Source organism: Mya arenaria, chromosome 11 (genome assembly GCF_026914265.1).
Source record: "Mya arenaria isolate MELC-2E11 chromosome 11, ASM2691426v1".
In the NCBI taxonomy this organism is placed as follows: Eukaryota; Metazoa; Mollusca; class Bivalvia; order Myida; family Myidae; genus Mya; species Mya arenaria.
Window position 1 is genome coordinate 33,249,130 of NC_069132.1, and position 11,355 is coordinate 33,260,484.

At 36.4% G+C, this 11,355-nt stretch overlaps 1 protein-coding gene across 1 annotated transcript; it reads left to right on the plus strand.

Moving 5' to 3' along the window:
- Nucleotides 1-2,555: 2,555 nt before the first annotated feature.
- Nucleotides 2,556-7,489, plus strand: LOC128209081 (B9 domain-containing protein 2-like). Its single transcript, XM_052912924.1, has 4 exons — nt 2,556-2,693; nt 5,437-5,524; nt 6,046-6,171; nt 6,488-7,489. Exons 2-4 carry the CDS (start codon nt 5,437-5,439, stop codon nt 6,799-6,801), a joined length of 528 nt encoding a protein of 175 aa, XP_052768884.1. The 5' UTR covers nt 2,556-2,693; the 3' UTR covers nt 6,802-7,489.
- The last annotated feature ends 3,866 nt before the right edge of the window (nt 7,490-11,355 follow it).

Below are 11,355 nucleotides of genomic sequence, written 5' to 3' on the forward strand. Positions count from 1 at the left end.
TAAAACCGGCGTCTGGTGTAGGTCATCCTGGTAAAAGAATACTGGATGCCATCGATAAACCGGAATGCCTCCAGACTCTTCTCAAGTGGCAGAGAGTTCGCTTCGGGTGCGGAAGGTCGGGGGTCCTGGATTTGACTGCGAATTGCTGTCACTTCTATCTTATGTCACGTATGGCGATGATTTAAAGTGCGTGATGGCGTCATAGGGGGTCAAGCCCTTATGCCGCCAATGGGCGCGGGCAGACCTTGATTTACTCGAGTAAACATAAACAAAGTCTTCTCAGGATTTTGACCAGGAGCTTCGGATTATTGGACATAATTGTCAAAAATGTCCAGTCTCCACCCCCCCCCCCCCAGCCCCCCCAAAAAACAACAACAACAAACAAACAAAAACAAAACCACAAACACAACAACAAAAAGAAAGACCGAATGTATTATATATGTAATGCCATTTATAGTAGTGACTACAACATAACAAAATAATCAATATAAATCGTTCACAGACATGCACACGTTCGCAACGTTTATAATAGGCAATTATAGGATTTCCCCGGGAAAACCCGGACCCCGTCCTAAATAGAAGGAAACCCACCTCCCAAACCCACCCCTCGCGCCGCCCCAAAGACATTTGCGTTCCTACACGCTTGTATATATATATGTTATGATAACGACGGGGTGCCGAATGTGCAAAAAGGCTTAGATTAAGCCTCCTAAAAGTGACCCGCCCCTCTCCAATTCGTATTTAGTACACAACTTCTGTGTATTGATCTTAATCTTTATTGCTCTCTGCTATATACCAGATATCACCCTATTATACATGAGGTTTTATTTAAGAAATGAACAAAACATTTTATCATACTAGGTTAATTGTATTAACTTCTTCAAATAATATTAAGATTAGAATTACATGTATACTGAATACATATAATTTGTTATACAAGAATTAGTTATGAATTAGCTAGGAGTAGGATTGTTTTCTGTTCCAGGCATTAGTCGGACAATGAGATTATCTAAGTGTCAACTAAGCCAAAATACAAATACACTGGACATTTGATCATTTGCTTCGACACCAGTGCAATAAAAACGGGAAGTAGTCATTTTGTGCAAGGAATGCACAGCAGGGATATAACATACCAAACATTCCTTAAACTTATATAAAAGTGTAAGTTTTGGAACTGTTAGATTTATTCTCTTCTTTTTTTAATATGAAATGGTAATTTCATTTTTAAGAACTAAACTTCACATATTTTAACTGCAGACTATACACTATAGGTATGTCGCTTTCTACCAGTGAAACAAAACAGTTTAGGAAATAATTGAATTTAAGGAATCGGTACAATTTTAAAGGCCTGGTTTAAAGGCCTAGTTTAAGCCATCTAAAAGTGACCCCCCCCCCCCTCCAAAAAAAAACTAAAAAAAAAAACCCATAAAAAAACAACAAAATAAAAACGTGTATTTGTACACAATCTCTGTTAATTGATCTTAATCTTATTGCCTAATTGTCTTATCAGATCTCCAGTCTGAGTATCCTGCTGTACAAGTTTGGATGTTTAATTATTAAAATGGACCCAAAATGGCCCTGAGCCAACTCTAACCCTGTTGTCACACCAAAGCAAAAAAACAGGACATGCACAGCAGAGGATTACCATGCCAATATTCCTTAAAGGCCTAGTTTAAGGAATGTTTGGCATGATAATCCCCTCCTGTGTATATTCTGCTTTTTGCACTGGTGTCACAATAGTGGCCAATTTCCTGTGTATTCGTTTATTGGCCCAGGGCCATTTAGGGTCCATTTCTATAGTAAAACCTCTAAAACTGCACAGCAGGATACTCATATCGGAGATCTGATAAGACAATTAGGCAATTCGATTAAGATAAATACACAGAGGTTGTGTACAATAGAAATTATTTGGTGTGGGGTGGGGGGTCACTAATAGCATGATTATTCTGGGCCTTAAACTAAGAACGCGTCTGTAATATGCCTAATGTTTATTTTTATGTTGGATAAGGGATGGGAATGTCTCGGATGCCTTCAAATATGTATTTTGTAATACTGACTGGTTGATACATATATATATATATATATATATAAACTGCCACCCGTGTCTGTCACTTGTTGTTGTTTTTCATATAGTATACTCGTTTAAGTTCATATAAATTAATTGATAACTATTTCTTAATTATCCAAAGGCAGTGAAAACTTACCAAATGGCAGCCTTAAGGTGCATAAAAAAAGATACATACAAAAGATGGGTGGATGAACGATAGGCTAACGGATGAACATATGACTTTTGGTTGAACGAACGAACGAGGTGCAATTAGGTGTGCAAATGGATGGATTGATAGATGGAACGAACGGACGAAAGAAGGAATGGATGCATTGATGAGTGTTCTACATCAATGATTAATTCATTACGTTGTTGCATTAAAAAAAGTATTCATAAAAATATTCATACCTCCCTTTGAACTTTGCACCCCGGTCACTAGCGCAATGTATTATTTTCTTTCGTGTAATTTTAATTTTCTTTTCTTTTGATTGAGCAGAACCAGTCTAAACGTAAACAATAATGGCGGAAAATAGTTGAATTTCCATTTTTCTTTAGAAAATAATGGCAATAGCAGCGTTAATATCCACCAACTGAGCTATTTTTCTCATTAAGTTAAAAAAATTAGACACGACCCTTTAAAGTTCAGGTGAATATTTATGATATTTTCCTATTCCAATTATTTATCAACAGCTTCTGTACACCAGTTGAAACATGTTTTTTATGAGGTTCGGTTTGACATATTCTTTTATGTTGTAATGAATATTGCATGGTATTTGTGTTGTTTAACCAGGTAGGCAATATAACTTCAGAAATGACATCACTTGCATAAACTTCTGCAAATGGACAGAAACATATTGTGATGTAAAAGGGATGAAAAGTGCAGGGCACAAACCCTTTCCGAAAATGATTTACCAGAGCCAATAATAAAATATTGTTTGCTTCCCCTCCCTTGACTGACCCGCCATAATAATCACAGGCACCAGACTTTTTTGACAAAAATTGAAAAAAATATTTATATTTGAATCAGTATTTTTATTTAATTTTAAAATTTTATTCTGGAGCAAATCTTTTGAAATTTCGGTTTGAATTATGATTCAAATTGGTATTTTTTGCGCTTAAAAATCAATGGTGAACAAGCGTCTGTTGTAGTCTAAAATAATAGACGTGTTATACGGGATTCTTCCAATCCCTAACGTCTAAACGGGAATGGGCAAAAAACGGGGGTGTTTTAAAAATATTGAAATTGTTTTAAGTGAAGTATTTTATGGTTGAAATTGATCATAAAGAGTTATATTCATATTTTACCATGTAAGTGAAATGTTAATTTGCACTAAACAAGCATTTAGTGCATTAAAACAAGTTGTTTACCTTTCCAATAAAACGATAGTTGACTGACACAGACAACAATTATGCGAAGGGGAACAACTCGATACAATCGTAATAGCTCGGCCTCCTCCGACAAAGCTTCGAGATAGACCTCGTTATACAATCGTAACAACTTGGCCATGGCCGAAATGTTCCGAGCGATTTAAAACTGTGCCCTAAAGCCTTGCAGGTGCCTTCATGTATATATCGTTATGTTTTGACAGAATGAAATGAAAAAAGCCGTCAAACTCATAATTATAAGTTGGATATTTATATTTTTGTGTACGGAACTAATATAAAATAACATTATCTGGTAATATTTCTTGTTTTTATGATATTTTATAGACGCTATATGCTTAAACCCGGAATCCTGATCGGAACAACTACCCACTTTTGATACTAAACAATTTGTACGTGAAGGATTTGCCATATCCAAAATCTAAAAAAAATCTGTCAACGTACAATTATTTGGACTAGCGTCTGTTGATGTTAACTGGGCTTGATAAAATTCCTACAGTGCCATTGCTGATACTATGTGTCCATTTTACAAATGTCCCTTTGCTTTACACAACATTCAGATTAAATTCTGCGATTTTTTCTTAATATAACATTCTCTTCTTCCTTGTTTTTTTTCTTGTCTAGTATCAGAGTATAACCATATTAAGTAGTAAAACTTTTCAGTAGTGAAGTGAACATTATTAAATTTGAACAAGTTTATCTGTTGTGACGCAAATATTTATTTTTTTCTACTTTATTTGAATGCTTAAATGCTGAATTATATTCATGCTACGAATAAAATACATGAACCATTTTAACATCATATATTTGCAACACAATGCACTCTGAAGATCTACTGGAAACTGATTATACAGGGCTTCCATTAAACAAAGTTTGGAAGTATATTAGTCCCAAGAAATGGGTTAAAACTTTCAAAATTATTCCCTTGAAGTACAGTAACTTCCATAATTTTGAAGAAAACTTTCAAAAGTTGAAAGCTTGGAAGTTCAAAATATCAAAACCTGTTGTCAATGTTACTTTTATGGGAACAATTTTAATCAGTCAGGAAGTAAAATGATTTTCTTTTAATATAAATCTGTCAATTTGGCAAATTGTAGAAATATAGTTGCAAATTATTTGATTTTTAACATACTAGTCGAAAAATAGCAGAAAAAATAATTGTATTCGGGAGACTTAAACTCCAACATGACCCTAATGGACAGGAAGTTCATACTTGCAGTTTCAAATTCTGCCCTGTGATATAAATTGTTTATTCACTGTGTTAAGGTGTTCATTACAAAGAACAAGTTGATTTGACTGTTCAAGTCAAATAAAACAATGAACATTTTTTTTATCCACCTATCTACCCAACACATTTTTCATGTGGCCTAAGAGGGGAAACAAACAATATTTTGTATTCTTGGAACTGAGCTAGCTTGGAGGCAGGCTCATGCACACTGCAACTTATTAGCTGTTGCTTAGATATGTATGTCTAAACACCAATTGCAAAGCGAGGGAGCTCAAAGTTCCATTTCATTATCATGACAATTGACATATTTGAGCATTAAATCAGTGACAAAAATCAATGGCGGAAATTACCACAAGGAGTATGCTAGACTATATCCTTTTTTTGTATTTTTTTTCGTCAAATATATGAGGTCTAAAAATTTTTATTTCTAAGTGGTTAAAACTTGTCTACATTATATGCCCGAAAGTTGTTTATAAAAACCTTGCTTTTGAATGCTGACCAACATGTACACTTTTTTCCTTAAATGATTAAGTAGGTTATACCTAACTTGATTTTAGAATCAACTAGGTAACTTAAGAGTTGGAAATCTTTGAATACATTTAACAAACTGGCAAAGTGTCTTTAAACGAAGTGTCTTGCATCACTCTACACTCTACCACCATGCTATCCTTGCTGTCTACTCTTTTATGCATGTACTTATTAGCTTAGATAGGTCTGTTAGAACTGTACCTACATGGTCCATTTCCAAAAAGAGTCAATTAATGCATTACTATTTCAGATGGCTGAAGTTCACATAATTGGTCAGATTTATGGGGCCACTGGTTTTCCAGACCACAGTCTGTTTTGTAAATGGGGAATTCATGCAGGTAAGATTATCTACACATTATAGTGCTCCGGCTAGGCCTAAATGGCAGGGTGGTGCACGCAGCTGCCCTTTTCCAGCACCCTGCTGCCTTTAACTACACCCTGCTGTGCCCTTTTGTTTGACCTTATCAATTTTCAGAAATAAGTATATAAATAATAAATATACTTAATTTTGACACTTAGGTAAAGATAACAGCTAAGGTATTCATAACAAACTATTAGTATTTATAGTATTAACAACATATCCTTTATGAGAATTGAACATTGACCCTTGCAAGAGCCCCATTAGGGCTCATTCAATGTGCATCAGATTTGACCTAGTACCCTGTCCTTTTCAAAAGCTTGCTGGAACACTGGGTCACATGTGTTACTGAATTTCAGCTTGTCTATTTTTCGAAGAAAACAGGCTATTGCAATAGCCTTGGTGTTGAGTTAGCGAAGACTTTATTCTTTAACCATGGCCATAACTCATTACTGTTAACTCTTTGAAGTAATGTAAACTATGATTAATTATTTTCTTTAGGAGGTGCATGGAAGGTGCTTGCAGGAGATAGAGAAGGGCAATCACAAGTGGACAACCCGGTTAACCAGGAGGCAGCTTTCTTCGGTCACCCAATAGATATACACTTTGCAACCAAAGGATTACAAGGTTCTGGTTCAGTTACTCTGTTTGGGCAATACTAATGTATGATGTCCTTGGTTTAACCTTTGAATTATAATTGGTTTATTTCTACTCCTCAGAAGTAGACCTTGGAAGTCCAGCAAGAATATTATGTACAATAAATTGTAGATACAACAGATATAATTATTCATATGGGCATTTTTTATGTGAAAATGAGATGGTCTACAGGTACATGTCCATGTTTCTTGTCAGCTGAAATAAACATGACATGAGGGACGAAAGCAAAAAAGGTTAAAGGCGTCACTAAATATAAAAGGTTTAACTTATCATTTTAATCCGCTAGGCTGGCCGAAACTCCACTTCCAGATCTGGCATCAGGACAGCTTCGGGCGTAACGAGCTGTATGGCTACGGCTTCTGCCATGTGCCAACCTCCCCTGGCATGCACAACATAGAGTGCCAAACCTGGAAACCCTCAGGCACCTACAGGGAACAGATAACGCAGAGTTTCCTCGGTGGCGGCCCCCAGCTGAAGAACCCAGACCTTATATACAGCTCCGCCCTCAGATGCAAGCTTGTTACTACTGCTATGGGGACCATTCATTTAAAGATTGGTGTAATTCTGAGAAACTTTGATAAGTTTGGTATAGAATGCTAGCAAGAAGACTTCTTATTTGAAGGGTGATATTATGCTTGTTTGTAGAATGCTATGGTTGATATCTGACACAGATGTTTGAATATGCTTATTATTTATTTCACCTGTGATACATGTAGCTTAATTACTTGGGTTGTTCATGCGATATCATAATGGCTTTGTAGTAAGCAAATAATTACACCATTTTGATGTATAGAAAGCCATTGTTTTGTATAAATCGAAATGTAAGATTATGATACTGAATAATATTGTGAATATGTAAATTGAAATTCATACTTATTGTTACAGGATGTCATTTATGTATGGAAATTCAAAAATGTACTATGCACTTATTCTGTTCAACAGTTTGGATCTTTTTTGGTTTTACGAGATCAACTGTTTTCAGAGCTGAATTCTGATTATCGGCTCCAGCAATTTCATGTCATATACTTTGCTATTATAAGCCTCCTTTCAATAATTATTTTTGTACAAAAAATATTTTCAAGGAACATATTAAGTGCTTATAATATTGTTATTAAAATATCTTTTAAATAATCATAATTTATGTTGGAGCATTTTTTTACACCAAGCTAATTGTGCATTAAAATGGCTATATTGTGAAGTATGTTTTACAGGTAGTTATGATATGTAATGTAGAATACTTTTAGTTGTAAATATCCGTCCAGAATAAAAAATAAATATGTAAACACATTGTTTTGTTATAATATAAATAACATCTGTGACCATTTCTAATCAGGGCGTTAGGTAATAATGTGTGGTACATTAGCACCGAAGAGAGAGACATCAATAGCTACGACGGTGACATCAGTAGAGGACGGTGACATCAGAAATGACGACGGAGATATCAGAAACGACGACGGAGATATCAGAAATGACGACATAGACGGAAAAAATACGTCTGAGATAAGTACTACTGAGATATCAGATATGACGACGGAGATATCAGAAATGACGAAGGAGAGATAAGAAATGCCGTAGAGATATCAGAAATGACGACGGAGACATAAGAAATGACGACGTAGACGTCAGAAATGACGAGAGATGCATAAAAATGACGACGAAGGCATAATAAATGACGACGGAGATATCACCAGTGCGTGTATACCACGTGATAAATTGCGACATAAATGCTACGTCGAAAGGCAATATTTTGCTTCGAATGAAGACTTTAAACAACGATAACTTCACTATTTCTTCACTGTTTTATATGAAACATAGCGCAGTCTACGCCGCTTACGGAGCCCCGCATTTGGTCTTTTATTAAAACACTTCGAAAAACCTTTTCACAACACGGCCGTCTATCGGAGCACTGTCAAAACATTATTTTGGAGACAGGTTTGCCGAAGTGTTTGATGAAACTAATCACTTTATCAAACTTATATACAACGAAGGCTTTGCTCTAAGTGGCGTAGGCTGTCCTTTGTTTTATTTAAAATGGTGTGGTAAAAGAAAAGTTATCTTTGATTTAAGTCTTTATTTTAAATTAAATGTTGCCTTCCGACGTAGCATATATGACGTAATTTATCACGTGGTATACACACACTGATTAAAAATGACGACGGAGAGATGACAAAATGACGACGGAGACGGCAGAAATGACGGAGACATCAGAAATGACGACGGAGATATTATAACGACGTCAGGGACATTACAAAAGACGGAGACATCAGAAATGGCTACGGAGATATCAGAAATGACGATGGAGATATAAAAAAAATGGCGACGGAGATGATATAAAAACACTGGCGACGGAGACATCAGAAATGACGACGGAGATATCAATACGATGACAAATACATGAAATGACGATGGAGACATTAGAATCGACGATGGAGACATTTGGAACGACGACAGAGACATCAGAAATGACGACGGAAATATCAAAAACGTTACGGAGACATCAGAAATGACGAAAGAATTTTTCAGAAATGACGAGAAAGACATAAAAAATGACGACGGAGACTCAACGTAGTTAATTGTAATGATATGTGGAATTCCTTCCTATAACAGCTTAAGAAATTCTTTAAACTAAAATATTGTTCAAATTATACTAAAAGAAAATAGTGCGCTTGGCTTGATCTTGTTGTAAGGAAATTAAGATTGTCCCTTTGTAAACACAGGCATCTGAATCATTGTTTGTCACTAAAATGTTGTTTAAAACCATTTTGGGTACATACAATGAGATAAACAACACATCTGAAGATATTTAGTGTCTTTGATATACAAAAAAGAAACGTTTTTTTTGTATATCAAAAACACTAAATATCTTCAGATGTGTTGTTTATCTCATTGTATGTACCCAAAATGGTTTTAAACAACATTTTAGTGACAAACAATGATTCAGATGCCTGTGTTTGTAAAGCTTAAACAGAAATGATAAATAACATTTGGACCGCTTGCTATATCTTTTATACATACATCACAAGGAAATTCCTGTAACTGTACACTCGTAAGATAACGCGGGCGCGGAAGTGTGCATGTTATGAAATATAATACGAACACATTCCCATAAACGCTACAAGACTGGGAAACATTCACACAGTAGTTCGATTTCTTGTAAGATAACGTGCCTACTAGTAGGTGAAATCGAAACAGAAAGTTCCAACAAACAAACACACGAGGCGTAAAAACAGACGCTATATGCGCATATATAACTACTTAAATGACCGACTTTCAATTAGATTTGTTCAAGTGCTACGGAATTCAATGTAAACTTAATTGTTTCCTACAAATCTCTGTCATAGCTATTTAAAGGAAGTGAAATAGAAATTAGTTTTACCGGAAGTTTTTTTTATGGAAAGTATTTTGATCGTGAGAACATCATGTAATAACAAGAGCATAGAAGGATTATGTTTCTTAGAAGTAAGATGATTCAATTCTGACAGTTCTGAACAAATTAAGATGGCAAATATGTTCAACTTAATCCTTTTCTTCATCATTCCATTCGTATTAAGCAAGTGTTTCGACAATAGAAGCTGCCGCTCGTGCGTTCGCGACAAAACCTGGGCCGGAACTAGCTGCCGCTGGTGCGTGTTGGATCGTGCCTGTCATACCACGTGGTCTCCCAAAAATCATTGCATCAAGAAATTAAACATAAGACATCCGCTTCAATGTGACTTGTACTACCGGGAGCTTGGACGAGGAAGTTATGACCAAGAGGAGTCGTCGAAAATGGCAATGTTTTCGGCTTTGGCTTATTCGGATACCCCGGATAAATGCTTGCAGAGGGTGTTTCGGGGCAGTGATTATGAAGTAGTTTCGATTAACGTGCAGACATGTGACGATTTTATTTTTGATTATGACAAACAGTGTTTGTCCTTTACAACTGTTTCCCACGGAAACAAAGAAATTATAGTTTCGTTTAGAGGAACGCGCGGCATTAAACAGATTTTGGACCAAGTTCTTATGGTGATTGTGATTCCTCGCGTGCCCTCCCGTATAGGCGGGAAAATTCAGAAATACTTTCAGAATGTACATCGTAGACTTTACCACCACGTTAAAATGAACATAGTATCTCTCATTAGCAAGTTTCCTGATTACACAGTTAAATTCACCGGTCATTCCCTTGGAGGTGCCGCGGCGTCCATTGCAAGCGCCATGCTTGTATGGGAGAAGATATTGACGTCTGATCAGATTGTGTTGTACACATTCGGAATGCCTCGGGTCGGAGACAAACCTTTTGCGCAGGCGCATGACATGCTTGTGCCAAAAAGTTGGCGCGTGTTTCGGCGTGGTGACATTGTTGCTAGGGTACCGTTCTGTAAACTAGGGTCATGCTCCCGGTTCAATGGACCATATCACCACCAGACGAAAGTGTTATACACCGATTATAATATGACCGTGGATTCTAGTTACACCATCTGTAACGGAAATGAGGACACGAAGAAAATATGTCGAGAGCGTAGTCGCTGGAAAAGAAGTATACTCTCAGACGTAACTGACGCGCATAAACTTTACTTCGGAATACCCATTGGAACTTACTGTAAGGACCATATATTAAAGAACTGAATCTCCACTTTGACTTTGACAACGGTTATATCAATTTCAAATCCGACAGACACACGATCTTCCTGAAATAACGCTATTTTGGGGGGATTTTTAAATTAGTGACATATTTGGAACATGTAAAAACAACAACACGTGAATACAACATTTTTGTTCCGATGTTCTATCAATGTTTATTGCATGTTATGATATACCGTTCTCAGCACATTTAAATGCCTTCAACATTGAGCAATGTATTTCCTGTTTGGATGCAGTATTAACCGTGCTTTAGGTTTGTAAGCAGTGCATTTCATGGCTATTGTTTGCGGTAAGATCATTAAATAGATGGCCGTCTGCCTATCTAGGCTCGACCAGAGCAGTTAACACGTGCCTGTGACAGCTCTAGTATTTCGGTCAAACTTCGCAGAACTGAAGTGCTGCGTCTTTTAGCCATAAGGCCCAGTGTCATGATTGCAGAGACAACGCTCATATCCCACCCGTATTGAACGCTGTTTAAAAATCATTGTTAACTGGCTTTTAGAACGTCAAAGGACTGCGTCATGCGTTTTCACC

Coding starts and splice junctions, on each gene's coding strand:
- LOC128209081 (XM_052912924.1), top strand. CDS start 5,437: ATGGCTGAAGTTCACATAATTGGTCAGATTTATGGGGCCACTGGTTTT. Junction 5,525..6,045: donor TAAATGGGGAATTCATGCAG/GTAAGATTATCT, acceptor TATTTTCTTTAG/GAGGTGCATGGAAGGTGCTT. Junction 6,172..6,487: donor TGCAACCAAAGGATTACAAG/GTTCTGGTTCAG, acceptor TTAATCCGCTAG/GCTGGCCGAAACTCCACTTC.